This window comes from Prinia subflava, chromosome 11 (genome assembly GCF_021018805.1).
Source record: "Prinia subflava isolate CZ2003 ecotype Zambia chromosome 11, Cam_Psub_1.2, whole genome shotgun sequence".
Lineage (NCBI taxonomy): Eukaryota > Metazoa > Chordata > Aves > Passeriformes > Cisticolidae > Prinia > Prinia subflava.
This window is the reverse complement of record NC_086257.1, coordinates 22,082,572-22,103,420: the sequence shown is the minus strand read 5'-3', so window position 1 is coordinate 22,103,420 and position 20,849 is coordinate 22,082,572. Positions and strand designations below refer to the sequence as shown.

Here is a 20,849-nt window from a genome sequence, read left to right as displayed (position 1 = left end):
ATAGAGTGTTAGCTACTGTCTTCACATTTTGGTCAGACAAAACAATTCCTCTCTGGGCCTGAAAGTCAAGGACAACTTAGTGTGTCAGGCCTTGAGAGAGGTAAACAACAGTGAATTAGGAGGGGCAAAGTTGGAGTAAATTACTTCATTCCCTGAAACTGCAATTGGAGGATTAACCCGATATGTAAATGGATCAAACTTTTAATTGTCTGAAAAACTTATGACTGTTATCCGTCTTGGATGTAGCCTCTGGGAGGCTTCTGACTGCCCAAGGTGCACCTATTGAAGGCATGTAATAAATACCTGCTTTTATTCCCTTGATCTTGTCTAGCCTCTCTTATGTAGCTACTCCAAGGCATCAAGGGAGAGCTCTTTGTTTCGTAATGCCAATAATTTAATTAACAGAATGACTGGATTGGAAGAGACCTTCAAGGTCATCAAGTCCAACCCGTGCCCTAACACCTCAACTAAACCATGGCACCAGTGCCACATCCAGGCTTTATTTAAACACATCCAGGAATGGTGACTCCACCACCTTCCCAGGCAGGCCATTCCAGTACTTTATCACTCTTTCTGTGAAAAACTTTTTCCTAATATCCAGCCTATATTTCCCTTGACGCAGTTCGAGGCTGTGTCCTCTCCTTCTGTCAGTGCTGCCTGGAGAAAGAGACCAACCCCACCTGACTGCAAACATCTTTCAGGAGATTGTACAGAGTGATAAGGTCACCCCTGAGTCTCCTTTTCTCCAGGCTAAACACCCCCAGCACCCTCAGCCGTTCCTCACAGGGTTTGTGTTCCCAGCCCTTCACCAGCCTCGCTGCCTCCTCTGGACATGCTCAAGCGTCTGAAAGTCCTTCCTAAACTGAGGGGACAGAGCTGGACACAGCACTCAATGTCCTTCCTAAACTGAGGGGACAGAGCTGGACACAGCACTCAATGTCCTTCCTAAACTGAGGGGCAGAGCTGGACACAGCACTCAATGTCCTTCCTAAACTGAGGGGACACAGCACTCAATGTCCTTCCTAAACTGAGGGGACAGAGCTGGACACAGCACTCAGTGTCCTTCCTAAACTGAGGGGACAGAGCTGGACACAGCACTCAGTGTCCTTCCTAAACTGAGGGGACACAGCACTCAATGTCCTTCCTAAACTGAGGGGACATAGCTGGACACAGCACTCAATGTCCTTCCTAAACTGAGGGGCAGAGCTGGACACAGCACTCAATGTCCTTCCTAAACTGAGGGGACACAGCACTCAATGTCCTTCCTAAACTGAGGGGACAAACTGGACACAGCACTCAATGTCCTTCCCAAACTGAGGGGCAGAGCTGGACACAGCACTCAATGTCCTTCCCAAACTGAGGGGCAGAGCTGGACACAGCACTCATGGTGCAGCCTCACCAGTGCCGAGCACAGGGGAACAATGACCGCCCTGCTCCCCACCACCATTCCTGGCACAGGCTGGGAACCCCAAGGGGAAACGCTTTCCACGCCGGGCACGGAGAGGCCCGAGAGGCTCCCTGGATGCCAGGGCAGGGTTTTTGGGAGGAGTCCCGGGGTACCTGCAGGTGTAGCGCTCCTTGCCCTTGCGCAGCAGCGTCTCGGGCAGGGCGCTGGGCGGCGCGCGGAAGTTGAACATGGACGGCACCGACTGGATCAGCTCGCTGGCCTCCGGCTTCAGGGCGCTGAAGCTCTCCAGCTTCTCGGCCATGTTCTCTATGGCTGACACCTGCAGCAGGAGAGAGCACAGAGCCCACCAAGGTAAATCCTCCCCTCAGCCTTCCGCCCCCAACGGGAGCCCGGAATGCAGAGAGCGTCGACTGACAAGCGAAAGAAGAAAAGGGGAAAAATGTCAGTGTAGAGCTGCAGTTTTGAAAGTTATGGGTCATGAGGGTAATAATCAGCCAGTGTTCATTTCTTCTTATTTTTAAGCCCCAGGTCCTATAAAATTCCAGGTTTTGCAGTCATGCTCTGTGCCTACAAGTCTATGCATCCCATCTAGAGAAATCATTGAATATTTATTACCAAATGAACAGAACTAATAACTGAATTTCTAATTATTTTTTAAGGGCTTGCAGAGGACACATATTGCAGAGGAAACCTTATGAACACTCTAGCTCAATAGAGGGCTGCAACAATCCAGATCCAAGGAGGCTCCATCGATGTTCCAGCCACATCCAACCATCCAGTCCAGTGTTCTAGCCCATCACAGCCAAAGACCATTAGATAAACACAGAAGAAATGAAGCTTTGGTGGGTTTGGTGCTCTGTATTCACACTGCCTGTTAGATGTCTATGCTATTTTTCCACCTCTTAATATTCTTGCTCTATCTTTAGTTGCCTGTAACTCCTGTGTGCTTTGGGATGGCTCCACTCTTGATTAGCTGTCTGTAATTTGCAGGGAGTGGGGATTAAACAGTTTCTGGAGAACAGCTTCCTTTAAGGTGTCTGGAACAGACCATGAAAAGCTCCTCCAAAACCTCAAACACTGCCGCTTCAAGAGTTCAAGAATGCTGCTGAGCCTGCTGACAGGTGAGAATAACCATCCACCTCTCCATAACACCACAAACAAATGAAAAAAAAAAAGGAAAGCCAAGCTCTCAACTACAGTGCACAGAACCCACAGCATGAGCCCTGTGCAAGATCTTAGTTGTAACGAAGAAGGAAATTATATGAAAGACAAGATTTTGAACCCTTCTCAGCTGGAACACCTCCACAGACTGTTCTTCAAAATCCCAAAAAGGTTCCTCTGATTGTTGGAAAACTGAAATTTTAATTGGAAGAACTGGGCATTTTTGCAGGTTTATTTAATTTTATTTTCGTTGGCAGAATTACACAGTTGTCTCCTGGCATGACTATTTCCATGCTGGTTAGCTCTGCCTTTGGGCTGGGTTGTTTTTTCCCTTTAGCCTGTAGCCTGCCCTCTCATTTCATGCTCAGATTCCTAATGCTGAGTACAAATTGCAACGTACAGGGTACCACTGCCAATTTGCCAAATGTCTTTCATCAAACACGGTGGAAAAAAAAAAAATCTCAGAGGGAAGTCAAGATACATTTACTTGTCAGGCAACAAATGTGAAAGCATTGGGAGGCAGAGCGGGCTGTAAGCTCTGGGGTTTGATTCATAATCACTCAGCTGCTAAAACATTCTCCACAGATGCAAGTGGACAGCACATTTGTCAATATGAAGGATTTTGACATGTACTGATCACAGGCATGAGATATGTAATGATGATGCTGCTGGAAGAGGAGGTAATTCTATCTCGGCACCGAGATGTCATTATCAACCCATACACCTCAACATTACCATATATTTCTTTTTATACGACTTCATCTCCTCCTTTAGCTGGAATTGATTCTTAAAGCTTTTAAAATATCGTTCCACTGCCTTTAATTCCTCCTAATTGTTCCCCACAAAAATTCACTCATCTATTTTACAACTGCTGAAAAGAAATGGTTTGAATGAAAAATGCCCTTTGGCCTTCGGGCTGATTAGCAATGACAAGACAGTGCATGGGTTATGATATCACATATTTATGGTGAAGAATAATAAGGGTACTGAGAAGTGTAATAAATGTTTTATTTATGTATATTTAATATTCAAGTCCATTTCATTATCTAGTGGGTTTAAATCATTTTTGGATCACAATTTCTCATGCACATGGTCCCTGCCAGTAATATATTAAAGCAACTATTTTCCCCTTTACATTTAAAATGGCTTAGTCATGCTGATTTTTGTTTTAGTTCTTATTTCCAGGATTTTGCAGAGTAGAAACTGAGACAGACCCTTGTTTCATGCACAGCAACACAGATCAGCTCTACCTCCAACACTGCCTCCAGGATTACATCAGTCCCAAAATAGGTATGAAATCAGCACTTAATCTTAAATCCCTCATCCAGAGGAAACACGAGCACTTCCAATTATTTTAAAGTATTACTCGCTTTCTAAAAATATGTTTCTCACCATAGGAATGACTATTGTGCTTGCTGTTGTGCTGTTAAGTTGTTGGTGTTTTTTTTAAAGCCTGACTTATGTCGTGACCTGGTATAATTTACGTTTTTCAAGAACTGCACCAGCACCAATGGGAAGCGTTTGGCCCCATGGCTTTGCTGATCTGAGGCACTGTCACTCCACTGCTAGCAGGATAATTATAGCTGGTACTATCTGCTGGAGTTAGGGCTCCCAAGAACTGAAATTGGGGCATTTTCTTCAGAAATCCTGGAGTGTGTTGGTGCTCAGAGACTTCAAGATGCAAATCCCTATCGTGAGCTGGATTCCTGGGCTGTGTGGGCGTTTTACAGCTCAGGAAATCCTGCAGCCCTGATCCACAACATGCTGTCCCTCACCCTCAGTGCAGGCAGACCCTGCTCACCAGCCTACTCCCAAAATACCAGCTGAGCAGTAAGAAATCCAGGGTTTTGCACTGAGGACTAATTCAGACACCAAAACCAAGCAGGAATTCTAAACATGCAACGTGAGCTTTTGGCAGCTGACACTCAGTGCCGAGCAGTGGCTCCAGGGGACACGCAGGGGGTGGGCAAGGGACAGATGTCACACTGCCACACACCAGCACAGGGAGGTGCCAGGGCATTAACTGGAGGCTGCATCTCCATTACAGCATTGAACTGCCCCATTCACTTGGCTAAACCTTTTCAAACCCATTTATATCTCTGTCAAGGAGAGTTCACCAATTTAATTAGGTGCATATGAAAAGATACTGGCTTTTGTTCCTTCTAAGCCTTTTGCCTAATTTTTTTGTGGGGTTTTTTGTTTTTGGTTTTGTTTTGTGGTTGTTTTTTTTTTTTTTTTTGGTATTATTATCACTAATGAATAACCATTCCTCATTCAGGTTCTGCTCTCCATTCACGAGCTCATGGAACAGGGGCACAGCTCCCTCAGGCATTTTTTTCCCACATGAAAAAAATCAAAATCTACTTAGTCTCTTTTTGAATGGAAGCTGTTCCCTACCTGTGATCATCATTGTTGCACTTTTCTGTGTCTTTTCTAATTCTATTATGGCCTTTTCCAGAGCAACTTTAGCTGTATTCAAGACCTGAAGGCAGTATAATATAATGATGTTTTCAATTCCTTTTTGCTAAGCACTCAGGTGATATTTTCATAAGACTACCAACTTCAAGATCTTTTCCTGAATGACAGGAGTTAAAAGTCACACTTTGCCCTTGCCATTAGTAGGTATTTACTGACATTGACTTTTATCACTGTTTTAATCCTGGTGATTCAGCTCTCGAATCTTCTGCAAAATCTTCACAGTCAGTTCTGGATTTGGCCACTGGCAGTAAACAGCCACAAACTCTCTGCCTGCTCACCCTTCTTCCTGTGGCATTTACAGACATGTACCACAGTTCATCACCCAGTGACCCCAAGGTGGACCCACTGGTAATCTTCAATGACTGTAAAAACCACTGTTTTCTTCTTACCCTTTCACCCTGTCTTTTTTTAATGACTAAATATTAACCCAGGATGTGACTTTTCTTCTTCCACAATGAAACTCCCTCTTCCAGCTGAAACACAACTGAAGCAGCTTTTCTTCCTTCCAAACACTGCTAGTACTGATGGCAAAGCACGACCTGCCTCCACAGGAGTTGTGTTGGCCATGGAGATGCTACTCAACCCACCAAACTCCTGGAGAGAGCTGCAGGTGACAGTGTCTGTCCTGGAGGGTTGGGTGGGTGCTCATGGTCACCTCCCCTCCCAGGGACAGTCCCTGGGACCACCAGGGAGGCAGGGCTAAAGCCACCAGCTGTGCTTTCAGGGGGTTCTGCACCCCAACCCAACACCCAAGGGCTGTGGTGACCCCTGAATGGGGCACGGGGGAGAAGCTCTGCTTGACCCCACGGATTGGATTAGCAGAATTGCCATGCCCATGGAGAGGTTTCTCCGAGGAGGCAGGGGAGAGGGAAGATCCTGTTACATATTTTACATATTTTACATACAGCTCTTGCCTTACGGACAGGTCACGTGCGCTCCTAATCTGCCATCGGTGAATGACAGCGTTTTATATAGAACAGTAACTTTTGATTTACATATATAAGAGTTGTTGATTCTATCTGTGTCCAGATGTCTGGAAAAGGAAGCAGCTTTCCCCCACCTCCCTGAGAGGCTATTAACCTCCGAGTGACGCAAACTAATGTGCAGTCACAATTCCCCAGCTCCAACTCAAAAATGCAGACATTACCATAATCGGCTAAAACAAGTATTTATAAACATTTCAGCGGGCAAGATATCATCAGCAGGGGCCTTGAACATTTGTCTTAAAATTTATTAACCAACCCAAGAAAAAGTGGCATAAATAAAGCGAAGGTTTGCTGTTGTTGCTTTTTAAGAATAACCTGATGATATGAAATAATCTTGCAGACAATGTCATGAAATACGTGACCTCATGTTTGACAAACACGACTCCTTCATTGCTACTATCACAAAAACAACTGACTTTATGGCCGGACCTCATGGGAAAAAAAAACTGTTCAAGTGTTTGCTTTCTATTTTTACTACTGTTATTTGGGGAACTCTTCAAAATCCAACTACTAAAGCTCAAGATTTCTCCCTCCCCCAGCTGAAGTTATAGTGTTGCCTCTAAAATCTGCAATTTGTGAATTGTGTTGTCCTGAAACTGTGTGTTTTTGGACAGCCAGCCCTGGAACTTGGCAGAGTTATATTCACGTTCAAGAGACCTATCACACACACACAGCCTACACACGTGGCTGAACTTTATGAAGCAGTAGCGAGAAACTCCTGCTGATCTGCAGTATGGTTCCAGAATAACTGGATTTGTATGAATGCAGTTGGTGGGGATTGAGCTCAGTTAACAGAATGGATCATGCCCTAAAAATAAGCCCAGTAAAACAAAAGTTTTGTTAATGCATTCACCAAATCCTTTCCCCTTTATTTGTAAAATTGTTTTAATTATTTAAAATGGTTCTTCATAAAGCAAATACTGTCTGCCCAATCTTACAGAAGCTCCCTAGAGCAACCTTCTCCTGATGGCACCAAAATGGCATAAATAGATCAAATTAATCCTGATCCATTCAAAAGAGGCTGTTGTCCATTGATTTCCACCATAGGGCTCCTGCCAAGCAAACAATTGAAAAAACAATCTCAAATCATCTTGAAATATGTGGCACATGCAACTGGGAATTGAGATGGAAAGGCTTGTGTGACATGACCAAATCTCTCAAAATGGAGATTCATCCATGAATCAGCATCCTGCTCAGTCCCTTCATGTTTTAAACTCCTATTTCTGCTGGAGCTGCTCAAAGCGTGAACATGGCCAGGAGACAAACTCACAATAGGAGCAGGATGATGGAAATTTGAGGACTAAGCCAAAGTCAAGAAAATCAGACAGAAGAAATAGACTGCACTGGGTTTTTCCACTTTCCAAACCTGCTGAAGCAGAGCCACTTTTCTGAGAGCAGAGAATTAAGGGTGCCTGGGCCAAATCACAAATCCTACTATGGCTCCTTCATGTCCTACGACAAATTTCCCAAAGAAAATATTTGGGAACCACCTCCTGTGCTCTCCAAGTCTGGCATCTAACCCCACCCCCTGCTTGCTGAGCACCTCTGGGTGCTCTCACAGTCCTTGGCTGCCTGCTCAGCTCCTTCCAGCTCAGGCTCCCAGAGCGCCTTTGCAGCTGCAGAAGACAGCTCTTCCCAGGAAGAAAGGGGGATTAAATTCTACGTGTGCACACAAAGCAAGGGTGCAGCACTGCTCCAGGAGTGTGCCAGGAGGGCATGGAGCGAGGGCAGGGCTCAGGGCCCATCTGCAGGGACACGAGTGCAGAGGAGCACGAGGAGATCTCGGCTCTGCAGAACTCTGGCTGTGCCTGGTGAAGTGAGCCCAGGTCGCAGCGAGAGCGAGGAGCAGGAGTGAGTCAGGACCCCAGCCCTGCCTCCTGGCTCCAGCTCTCCCCTCCAAAGCCCAAAGGCTGGGAAAATCTGGGACGAGAATTTACGGATTTGGCGCTGCAGCTGAGGAGCCAGCGGAGCGAGAGCAGAACACGGCGTGTTTGGAATTGCATCTGCAAAAGCAGTTGCTGTGGTTCTTTTTTTTTTTATTTTTTCTTCTCGTGAACAATTTAGATGTATTAAAAACAAGGTTCTATGAAAATAGCAGAGAAAGCCCAAATTTATCCCATAGTGGACTAAAAGCACAACCCTTGTTCGTGTAAGGAGGATGATGTAAGTATACACAGAGGACAAATTTGACCTAAACACAGCAAATAAAAGGGTGTTTTACTTCTACTTTAGGCACTGCAATGAGCAATTAGGCTCAAAATTTCAAAGCTATTAAAGTGACTAACTCCCACCAAAGAGAGAGAAACCTAAATCCGCTGAGGCTCTGTATTTGAATGCAGATTAAATATTTATTAACTACTGCAATCTAACAAGATTTCAGCCTCGAAATTTCACTGCAGTTTCTGGGGGAAAATGGCCTGGAATAATTTCACTCACATGTAAACAAAGACTGCATTCTGCAACCCTCACTTAGGTAAAGCTCCCATTGCCTTCACCAAACAAAACCAGCAGGATCAGGTATGTAAAAATAAAGCCAATTTGACATAAGAGCAAATTCATCTGCTCAGCTGCAAGACCCTGTAGGAAAGAGTGGCATGCTCCATAATTGAGAGGTAAGTTATCTTTCATATTATATTTTTCTTATGCAATTTATTTCACAGTGATTAAATCAAAAAGATAAGCAATGAACTTACCCAAATTCTTTGATCAGGCAATTGGAACTGGGAGCAAAATTGAAACAAAAACAACACATTATTCCTGCATTGGAATCCTCATTGCAATCAATCTACTTATTAAGATTTTATTCAAAGATACTAATTAAAATGTTCTTCTGAATGATTTGTTGGAGAGGGGTGTTCTCCTCCTAAAAAATACAATCCTTGTAATGGCAAATTATTGTGAAGTGCTATTAAATTATCTAATCTTCACAGCTTTTGGGCACAGGGAGGAATTTTGCCCAGCCAGGGATAGGATACAGACTTCAGGGTTTATGTCTGTAGGTTCTATTTCCAAAATGTATTTGAAAGATCCATCTGTTTGCTGTCAAATTATCCAGTTAAGAAATAATAAATTCTTGGTCCCTGAGACGGCAATTTTCAGGAATAAATTCAACAACAAAACCACAAGCTTTTAGAACACGAACAATAAGTTTGTAAATATTTTAAATCCTTCCAGCAGAAAATGAAACCTTGTGGAGCACTCCCCACCTGTACTTTTACAGGGGCGAACGGGACCATAAAGGAAAAACAGCTTTTCTGGAAGCTGTTCCCCAGCCCTCTATAAATACCAATTCTGCCTTTGCAAACAGGAGGCTGCTTTCTGTTCTGTTAAAGTTTGCAAGAAAGCATTTTGACATTCACTTCTTTGACAGGACATGTGCTGGTGGTTTGGTTTTCTTTTATGATGCTCCTCAGTGCCTGTTACTCTCCTGACCTCTGCACCCCTCCAGCTCACACCAAATTAAAGATGTGATCCCTCTCACTCAGGTAAGTCATAGAACCAAAGCCAGCCTTTGCCATGGAGTTTTTATTCTGTTGCACAGTGAGAAATGTGGAGGAGGGGGTTCTGCAGGGCCAGCCCTCCCTCCTGCCCCTTGGGGCTGGCTGTCCCACCTGGGGTGGCCCTGCCATGGGGAGGTGGCACCTGGAACCTCCTCCTCACTCTGAGGGACTCTGAGAGCACTGGGACCTTCCTCAGGCACCAAAATGAGATTCAACCAATTCTCTGGGAGAAAACACGAAGGGTGGAAGCCTGACATAATTCCCATCAGCAGGGAAATGCCCAATGTTTCCATTTCACCCACATGTCCTCGCCTGACTCCCAGTTCCCCAGGTAATCCAGACACACAATGCTACATAAAAGAATATCCAACTCCTTTCCTGCCCACCACAGCCAAACTCCAAACACTGAATTTTACCCCAGCAGCCCCTTTCCCACCCAGTGACCACCCCACCTGCCACTGGCACCAGTCCAACCTGCAGCACCACCTTCAGCACCCCCAAATCCAACATCACTGAACCACCCTGAGTTACAGCTTCTGAACAGCTAGACAGCACTAAGCAAAACAATCCTGCTTTTTCCATCGATGCTGTATCTAAAATGCCCTCATTTAAATAATTTACTCATCATTTACAGCTCCTTAGCTTCTCTAACAGAATCATTGACTTGATGGGGAGGAACCAGCCTGTTTTACAACAGGGACAAAAAGCAGAATGAGGCCCTTGGTGTATTTGTGCATTGGCACTATCTGCTTTTCTAAAGGGGAATTTTCACTTGTTTTGCCAGTTGGGCAGATTTACCTTATTTAAGGTAACTCAGCAGGAGGTGTTAAGCTGCTATTAAACCTTGCAAATAAATTCTCAGCGACTTTAATACATCTTAAATTCCTATTTAATGCTTATAAATGCTTGCATAATGCCATAAATACTTACAGCATGTAAATACTACTAAATACTTTAATACTTAGATCCAACACTTTGTTCAGACATTGAAATTGGAAAGGGGTGGTTTTGTGCATCTGCAACTGTATATATCAGCTGCTCTTCCCAGTTCTGCAGAAGTGCCATATTTCAGAATATATTCCATGCAAGTTAGGACATAACAACTTAGGACTTCATTGGGAAAAAAAAAAGTAAGTGGTAGCAGATAATTGGGCTGTTTTTCCTGGGAATTCAGAGGAACCTGAACCAGAGACAGCAGCTCATGGTCATGTGCTTAAAATACAGGATGTGAAGAGGGTGTCATTACTAAGATGAAGCATCTCACAGTCAGGAAAGAGTTCAAATCTGTGAATATCACAGAGCATTTTATTCAGGTGTAAGATTTAACTGAGATTTTTAGCAAAATCTCCTTGAGCAAGGAGGAGGAAGACAAAATGAGGGTGTGGTGCTGGTGAAGAAAAGCAATGTACACTATTTACACAGCTCCTCTTCCTATACCACATACACATCACAGCTGTTGAACTGTTTTGGGACACCCTCCAAAATGTTTTTCATCCAGGATTGTGGACAAGCAGCCCTCATCAAATCTCTCTTCAGGGATGGAGGAGCAGGGATCCTACACACACTGCACACATTGCAGCCCACAGCAGCTCCCAAAGAAACCGTGGAGCATTTGCACTATGAGGCTTGGAAACACCAGGTGGAAACTTCTCTCTCTTTTATGAGAGTCCTTAAACGAAATAAAATCCCTTTTAATGTGGGAAGCTGAGCTTTGCTGGCCTGACAGAGAATCTGCATCGACTCCTTGTAGTCAATACTGACTCTCCTTGCCCAGAGCACTGACAACACGAGTGGCTGCAAATGTTGGGAGCTACGTTATGGTTTTGGAGGAAAATGGTTCTAAAAGACACATTCAGTTCAGATCTGGCTTCCTCTATAAGCAAAACATGTTGTTTCATCTGCAAAACATCAAGAAGCTCAGAACAATGCTTACGCTTTTCCACCACAATGGTCCAGCAAAAACTGTGTGTTTTAGGAAATCCAAAAATGACTAAGACTGCATTCATTTCTCTGCACCTGCTTTGAAGCATCAACAGGCTTGTTTACAACATCAAAATTCCCCAAATACTTACTTGTGGATGAAACAAGAATCCCGGGGAAGGTCTCAAGTATTTCTCCTTTAAAGCTTCCAGTGGGTCAGTTAGCTTTCTTTTTTCTACTCTGTAAATGTTAAAATTAGATTTGCTTGTGATGAATGAGTCTCAGACATTAACAATCATACAGCCACTCAGGTTTAAAACAGGCAATTACACGTCAAGCAATTTGTTTCTAGGACATAACAATAAAAGATAAGGGAGGACACTCAAGTCTTGATTCCCACACAGAGCTCATTACTCATACTGCCAGGGTGTGGCTGGGAATCACCTTTAAAGTCGATTTTACCATTTATATAGGGAGTAATCCCATTTCAAAAGATTGATAACCATTATAATAGGAACCAGTGACTAACTACCAAGCACTTTTATAAAGAAATAAGGCAACTGAGCACCCTCAGCCTCAAGAGGAGAGGAATTCAAGGCAACAGAGCCTCAAGGAATGGGTCCCTTGCCATCTGTCCACACGTGGCATCACAGCCACCACCTGGAAACATCCCCTGTGCACAGCCAAGGTCGAGCAGGGCAAGAAAGGTGGGCTTGTAGGAGCACCCTGGATCTGAGGTGCCAGCAGCAAATCCTTCAATGCACTCGTGGCAGCAAAACCCAGCGTGGATAATCCACAAACAGAGTGGAAATTTGAGGATTTTGCTTTTCCTGTTACCAGGTGTGCCTGGTTTCATGGACAAATTGTGTTGTCCACATGTAGAGGTAACTCATGGCAGAGGAAGGCTCAGTAATAACTGGCCTCCTGCTGTGCTGCCAGAATTTGTACAGATTTCATTCAAATCACAGAAATGTAGGCTCACAGAATGGTTTGGGTTGGAAGGGACCCTAAAGATCATCAAGTTCCAACCCCTCTGCCCTGGGCAGGGGAGTTTGCAATGCATTTTAATTAGTTGGTAATGCAGGGCCATAAAACATGGATCATTATTTCCTCTGCTTTGGGCATTTTAAGTTAATATGATGCAAACAAAACGTATGGTCACACACAGATCTCAATCTGGCATGAATAAAACCATCTCAGTAAACAGCATCATATCCTGTTTCTTCATCATGCAGACTTGTTGTCTTATGCACCTGCACTCTCCAAAAACTTTGCCTACAGCATTTCTTTTTCAGACAAAGTAATAAATTAACATAATTTACATGGCAGTATCCTTTTTTTTTTTAACAAGAGGCTGTAAAATCAGTCATTTATATTACAGACAACTATTTTTATGGCTAATATTTCTCTAAACTAATTTAGATGCATGACTTTGAATTTTTTCAGATATAAGAGCGGAAAGGGCAAAGGGGGGCTGACACACACGGGATGCAGGTGAAGCTCACATCCCAGTGAGATCCATCTCAGTTCTGCTGGGAAACACCAGGAGATCTGGATTTTACCACTGGTTTTTAAAATATCAGCTCACTGACAAGCGTGCACCTTTCAAAGCCAACAATGAGGCTGCCACTGATTTCACAAGGCAGACCATGGGTGGGGATCTGCACAGCCTGGTGGAGTGGAAGGTGTCCCTGCCCACAGCAAGGGGTTGGAATGAGATGAGCTCTGAAGCCCCTTCCAATCCAAGCCTTTCTGGGATGATTCTATGACTAAGGAGCTCCCTTCGTACACACAACAATGCTGTGCCTTCAATCCTATGAATGAAATATGAATACTCAAATAATGGTAAAAAAGGGCAGAAATCATTCTCAATTTCCATACTTTTAACACAGTTTAGGGCCAAAGTGTTTCTTTGTTCTACTTGTGAGAAACTCCTCTTGAATTCAAGAGGAGCTGGCAAAGTGGAGTACAGGGGGTGCCCTGGGGAGAGGCACTGTCATCTCCAGGGGAAGCCAGAGCTGCCAGGGTTTTGGAAGAAAATTAATTTCAGGCAAACCAATGACATCAAAAACACATCAAATAAACAAATATTCAATACTGATGCCAACTCATTTAGGGGCAAGAGTATATATTCAATCTGTGCATGTCAAACTATGCAGGTTAAACTAACAACTCATGTTAAACAATGTTAATCTAACGACTCATGGCAATGAGGGCTTGCTAATTGCAGTGTTGCCAGTCCCATGGCTCTCTTGGAGCAGCTGGGATGTGAGGAGATCAGCATGTGGCCTGGGCCCCCCCTGCCCTGGCAGTGCACCTCCAGGGACACTGGGAGGGGCACAGGGTGGCAGCCCTGGCACACCTGGCTGCCTGCACCAAAGGGTGCTGCAAGGCAGCAGAGATCCTTTACCTGTAAATGGGATCCATGAAGAACGGGGTGGGCCTGGCGTGCTGCAGAGAGGACTCTGAGGCTTTCCTTTGCTCGAGGTCTCCTCCTTTCTTCTCTCCAAAGACGTGGTTCTTCCGAGGCTCAGCTTGTTTTGTGCTGCTGGCTCGGCTTCGGCTGCCCATGCTGAGATCCAGCGGCTGGTCCTGGCTGGATGCAGAGGGGGCTGCTGGCTTTGAGGGGATGGGAGTGAGTGGCTTCTCCTCCTTACGTTTTATGGTGAGGTCAAAGGGAGACTCAGAGCTTCCCTTTGGGATCTTCTTAATTTCACTGGGTGATTGGGGCTCCACTTTCAAGGGTAACGGTCTCAAGTCTCTATCAGGAAATGGATACATTGATTGAGAGAATGCTGGAAAAAACGGGAGGGGAAACATGGAAGGGTAAGGTAAGGCTCCGACTTTTTTGTCTTGCAGCCCCACAAGTCCTGTTGAACCAAAGTACTTTTCAGCAATAGAAGCAATAGCCTTTATAGAATCATTCACCGCTCCTGACACCGCAGTCTGCTCCTCTAAGGATGGTGAGAAAATGGAATGATTGCTGTGGTCTTTCTTATTATTTATTGACGCCAGGCTCTGCAGAGAGCTTACTTTGTCTTTGAACATTTTACCATTTTCTTTAAATTTCTCTTTCTCACTTTCAATGTCACTTTCCAGATCAGAGCCCGAGGTGGTTTCCAGGTCACTGCCACTGGGGGTACTGACATCGTCAAGGTCAAGGTCACTACTCTCTGACTGGTCACTGAGTTTCTCATGCGGCCTCTCTTCAGAGGACCCTTCTGGTTGAAGCTCCACTGGCTTATTCTCCCCTACTGATGGTTGTTTATTTAGTGCCTTCAAAATATCCTGCGTGGCTGGCAGTATCTGAGGATTTGTCATGAGGGGACTTTGGCTTTTGTTTGTCTGATCTGTGCTCGGAAGTCCTTTAACAGGAGAACTAGTAGGTAGCAAAGGTGGCCTGTGGTACAAGCCTGAAGGAAACAGACCGGGGAAGCTAAAAGAAAATCCAGGAGCTGTTGGAAAGGTAAGACCAGCAGGATGCCTATTGGCTCCAAAATAGTCAGCAAGGCCCGGATTTGCATGATTCATATTAACCATGGACGTTTTATCCATAGCTGGGGTTCCAGGAAGAGAAATGCCTTGGCCAAAAAATCCTCCTGCTGCAAAATGGTTCTTGCCCTCACAAAATCTCCTGTGTTTATTTAAGGAAGACGTAGTGCTGAACATTTGTCCACAGTCTTTGCACTTGATTTGGGTTCTGCAATCAGCATGCATGCGCTTATGACGACAAAGGTTTGAAAACTGAGTATAGGATTTATGGCAGACCTCACCTGTATGTAAACAACAACAACAACACATCTCAGGCTTTGTGGTAAGTGCCCCCACCCTCAAAGTTGTGCAAACACCATTTTTTACCCACCAAATGTCAATGAAGAAGCCGCAGGGAGAGGCCTAGGTGCACAAATGTACAAAAACAACTGTACTCCCCAAAGCAAGGCATCCGAGCAGACAAATGTCAGAAGACAGCACCAAAACCCGCTCCAACCAAGCAGGAAAGGTGTGGAACCACAACAAGACACTCTCTCCTCGTTCACTCTTTGCATTGCACAGTGTTGCAGTTTCAGTACCATTATTCCATGCTGCATTAGCCCCCAGAGCCCCCCACGAGCCACAACCCCGTGCTGTGACCCCACATGAACCCACGGTGCTCCTGTGTGAGAGCACAGGTGTCTTCACAGGGCATCCATTTATGTCACTATTCCCATGTGCAGCTGAATCATTAAAATAAATATTTGTATGCCCAGAGAGAGGTGAAGCTGCCTTGCAGAGCTCTCACTCAGCAAGAATAGGAAAAAGGTGAAGGAGGAGACAACCAGGTATTTCCTATTTCCAAGTATAAATGTAACAAGTGGGTTTTTTCCACTTACAATGAAAAATTTAATCTCATGGAAGTCCAGGAACCTGAAAAACTTTAGTACTCATACGTCCAATGCATTTCTATTCATGCAATGCATACAGTGCTTACAGGTGCCTGGGATGCTGTAACTCTAAATTCCACATCTTAACTTTCCCAGTCTTAATGCTTATTTGCCTCTTGCACATGACATGATAAACCATATTTCAACAACAAATTCCTTTAAGAATGAAATCCTCTTTATTTGCATGCCTGATGCTCAGTAAGAGTCTGATGAATTTCCTCTCAAACACCTCTGGGATGGGAATGGTTTCAGTCTCAGGAATGCAGCATTTGGAAGAAAGCCTGGGAACACACAAGGGAGCAGATCTACCTTGGGGTCAGGGCCTGGTCTAGCCTGTGACACTCTGCACGTTGGAGCTCAGCTTCCAGCAACCTTCCACAGGCAGGAGGCTGGACGTGGTCCCAGTGGTGCAGAGTGAGACACTACAGAGTCAATCACGTCACGGAGGCAAACAGGATTTTGCAGGCTCCCGATTTTCTGGCTGCTACACACCTTAGGGAGCAAATCAGGGCAGCAACCAAGTTAAGAGTGTAAGTAGAAGTGGGGTTTGGAATTGGGCAATGCTTAGTTTCCCAGTGTCTTTTTATGTCCCTTCTTGGCATCCTTTGGACGAGCAGGAGCACCAGGCAAGTCCCAAGGTTGTGCTGTGCCCTGTGCTCTTCATTATGCCAAAATTTGTCTGTACCTCTGCACTACTTTGCTTCTCACAGTATCAGCTCCAGACTTGTTTAAAAACAAAGTAGCACCACTATCAGCAAGCACTGTTATCCCTCTGCAATAAATTCTTTTTTTCTTTTTTTTTTCCCAGCCAGGAAAAAGCATGTGGCCGCTTTATTTTTATTTAATTTGTGTTATATCATAAACTCTCATCTTTCACACATCAAAGCCGCACAACAATACGCATTGTGTATTCTGAGGCCTTTTTAACAATCATTTTCATGATTTGAGACAGTCTGACATAATTTACAATGGCTCTATTTTGAGCCTGCAGAGGAAACTGAGTTGAATGTATCCCATCCTGCACCCTTGGTTCCCATGAACTGCAATCACGTCCTCTAACTTCCACTGCACCGGGGCTGTGCTAACCTTCCTGCTCCTCCAAATCCCTGCCCCTGAGAAACTCCACCACTTGTTGTCATCTCCTGACTGTTTACCTCTCCAGCAGCCTGCTCTGTATCTCACCAACAATGCTCCCATTGTTCCTGGGCCTGATCCTGCCCCATCCACCCGGGTTTTTTTTTTTCTCCTGTTCACATCCCACACTGACATCCCCGGGACAATTCGGGGGGTAGAGGGTGCAGGATCGGGCCCAAACACAGGAAATTGGCAGGGCAGTAATTCAGGAAGAAGGTTTTGTTTCTGTGTATCAGTTGCTGTTCCTGCTGGAAATCTTCATTCACAAGGAAAGGCAAGAAAGAAGAGAGAGAAAAATCAAAAATAAAGAGAAAATTAGAGAGGGAAAAATATGGAAGAGAAAGAAATAAGGGAGACAAGAAGGATGAGAAGAGATTATTCTGGTTTCTTGAAAATGCTTGATTTTCCCTTGTTAAGTAGTTTTTGTCCATTTAAAAGAGAATTTATTTGCCTATTCAACATAGATATATAATTTTTTTTAGTATAGAATTATCATTCATTTTTGCTGTTACAAAGCTCTGATTTTCTGCAATTTTCTCTTACTTTTAACCTATTTGCAGGCATAAAATGTCTGTTCCACACTCCAGGGTACAGAATCAGGCCCTTGCCTTCACTGAGGCTTTACACAGTAATTTCCCCCAGCCCCCATCACACTGATCACAGAAACCAAAATTAAACTGACCCAAATGGTGACTCAAGTGTCACATCCATAGGGCCACACAAGCTCCATCTTGGATATTATGAATCTATTCCTCTCCCATGTGTAAAGCAGAATAGACCATATCTATTTTTCCAGAATAAGAAATAGCTCAAATGCACGCATTTCCAAGGACAGGCTATTGTAGAATTAAAAAGAAATCATGTTTTATCAACTTTTGATCTTCTACCAGGTTGTGTTGAGGTTCTGCTTCTTATTCACATGGCTTTATTAAAGATAAGGCTTTGATCAGGTTGGCTGGAGCAGCAAAGGACTCAAAAGAGGGGTATTAGCACAGATTAGGTCTTCCTAAGTTCTGGGAAGTTCTCCCTTAAAGAACAGTGGTACATTATTAAACTATTACTGTCCATTAATACACTCCAAAGTCAACAGAATCAAGAAATATTCTACTCTGGAGAAAAGCGAAAATATGCACTTAAAATTTTAAGATATCCTTCCAGGCTATTAAGGGAGATGCAAATTAATATTTTGACTAAATGCATTTCATCTCAGTTTTTAAACTAAATTCAATCAGTAATGGCAATAGCATTAAAATATGTAAATATTTGTTATTACAATCTCAGCAAACAATTAACAGCTGTACCAACAATTTACCTTTTCGAGCACTGAAGTTAATTTAAGACTGTTTAATGAGGTGCTGCTTGCTCAAGGTGCCTCTTGCATTCAACAGGCATTCTGCTTAATCCACAGGCTCTAAGGGCTGGCAAAGAAATTTTGTGCCCAGGTGGAAGCCCTTGCTCCCTGCAGTACTCTTCCTCTTGGGGACTGTCACCTGAGGCCTGGTGTGTCACAGCACCAGTGACAGGCACACCCAATGCCAGGGGGTTCTGGAGGTGGCTCTGTGTCTAAACCGTGGCACCACCATGGATATTCCCAAGAGCCAGGACTCCTCAGATAAATTTGTGTTGTAAGAGCTACCTCCTTTTCATCACACGACAAACTTTAGTAGATGGGGGGTGGTTATCAACTTTAATTGTTTCCACGTATGGAAGCAACAGGAGCTGAGTCTGATTTCTGCTGTTACACCTTATTACACCCTTTAAACCTCACTGCCATACTTTTAAGCAACTAACTTGTAAGAGAAGCTTCCCTCCTTGCAGCTTTTATCACTCCACAGACCCCAGGTTTAACACAAACCCCCAGTCAGGCTCAAAAATTGCAAAGAATCAATCTTGTCCCTACACACACTCTGTGCAGGGATTGTCTCTGCACCCCAAATTAGCCAGCAGTTAAGTTTGCATATTTTCTGCTTATTAAAAGAATTACTGTAAGTACTATTTAGAATACGCTCAGTCTGTTATGGCATGTGTTTTCTATTTGGGGAGGCTGGAGATTTCGAGAAGGCAGCGAGTAATTACCCCGGTGTTGGTGAGTTTTCACCAAAGTAATGAGAGACAGTTGCCATAAACAGACTGGTACGAGCAAATCATGGTGTGTGGCCTTCTGGTGGAAAGCAGATATCTGCTCTAGGTGACCCTACCTCCCTCTCACAGCTCAGCAAAGCCCCCCAAACATGTGGTCCTCAAAGCTCTTTGTTCTGCAATTACACGGCTGTTATCCACAGGTTGCTCCACGGGCTTTCGTCCCTCACACTACAATTGAAGGATACCAGTTGTTGTTTTGATTTATCAGGAAAAATAGCAACAAAAAGCATTTGAGAGATTGTTTCATTCATGAGAGGTTCCACTTAAGAGACTTCTGATGTAGGATGTTGCAATAGGCCTACCAAAGGAGTCCCTACCTAACCAGCAGTTAGTTTTCTAATTAAGTGTAATCATTTAATCTGCAATTAGCTTTAAAAATTAGGGATATTTAATACTGGATCTATTTACATATTTTCTCATTGAAGGAGTCCAAACCAGAAGTATTACTCACCCAATGGCAGGTTACAGCTTTTGCACAAACCAGTTGTTTATGCCAATACTCCTCCTCTTGAGGAAATATTTTACCCTGTGACCAATTCTTTTTACAGGTGTGGTGCAGGTATTTTGGTAAAACATTGTTGAGAGCAGCAAAAGATTAAAAGGTTTAGCAGACAAGTAGGGGAGATGGTCAAGGTAACTTTTAAGTCACAGCAGATGCCTGAAAAGGCTGAGGTGGAGAGTAGCACTACCAAGAACAATATTTAAAAATATTTTGTGCCTCTGCTTCCGTGGTGAAAGGAAGGGAAAGCAACCTGCACCCTTCCCAAGCAGGGTCTGGCTCAGCAGCAGAGGCATCCTGTGAGGTGTTGGGGAGCCCATTTAGGCCCAGCACAGAGCCAGGCTCACATCCCAGGCATGTTTCATTGCTGGAGAAGCTGTCAGTGAAGCTCTGACAGCTCAACCCAGTCCTTAAACTTGGGGCATGCAGAGGAGCCTTGAAGAAGGTGGCAAGATGAATCTCACTGCCTCTGAGGTTTGTTTTCCAACTCCAGCAAAAGTCATGGCATCTGCTGTGGAGGTTTGCAGCCCAAAATCTGCTCCTAGAGCAGGAGGAGAGCAGCCAGCTCAGCACGGTGCAGAGCACTGAGGCTGCAGCCACCAAGCCTGGCATGGCTCCTTCTGGCTAAATCCCACTCCTCGCTTTGCATCTGTGGAAAAACATCCCCAGGACAACAGGTACACTTATACAGCACACAGTGTCTGCCTGAAAAGGAAAATCACATGAAAATAACTCCTTGCATTGGATTACCCAGAGCCCACTCAGTAACTCAAAGCCCTTGTGACACGTGGGAAATTCAAAGGGAGCAGAACACAACCTCCTGCTCCCAGACTGCGCTGCTTCACGGCAAGAGAAACAACACTTAACCAAAGAGGTTTAGCTGAGGACTTACATATAAAAGGTTTGACACTGCTGTGGATGTGTTTATGCTGTTTGAGGCCTGAAGAAGTGGCAAAGGTTTTGCCACACTCTGGACAAGCGTGAGCACGAGCCCCCACATGCTGGGAACGAATGTGCCTCTGAAGGTTGCTGGGGTCCGTGAAAACCTGCTAGGAAATGAGTACTGATTAACCAAGAAACTTGACTGTGGAAGAAGCCAGTTATTTTAAGAGTCTTATAAAATTCAAACCTATTTTTTGGAGTATTCTAAGATTAAAACCCTCACTAATGGCCAGCAATGGGAGCTGTGCCTGCAGGAAG

General features: G+C 44.3%; 1 protein-coding gene across 5 annotated transcripts in view; it reads right to left on the bottom strand.

The window, feature by feature from the left end:
- MECOM (MDS1 and EVI1 complex locus) overlaps positions 1–20,849 on the bottom strand; it is a 326,912-nt gene that overhangs the window by 10,804 nt on the left and 295,259 nt on the right. For 2 of the 5 annotated variants that reach the window (XM_063408312.1, XM_063408313.1), the window contains 5 exons: positions 20,542–20,698; positions 13,864–15,226; positions 11,606–11,693; positions 8,727–8,753; positions 1,561–1,727 (listed from right to left, as the gene is read on the bottom strand). In XM_063408312.1, the coding sequence (XP_063264382.1) occupies positions 1,561–1,727; positions 8,727–8,753; positions 11,606–11,693; positions 13,864–15,226; positions 20,542–20,698 (1,802 nt within the window). The remainder of the gene's footprint in view (positions 1–1,560; positions 1,728–8,726; positions 8,754–11,605; positions 11,694–13,863; positions 15,227–20,541; positions 20,699–20,849) is intronic. The other 3 variants (XM_063408309.1, XM_063408310.1, XM_063408311.1) reach the window with 3 other exon arrangements.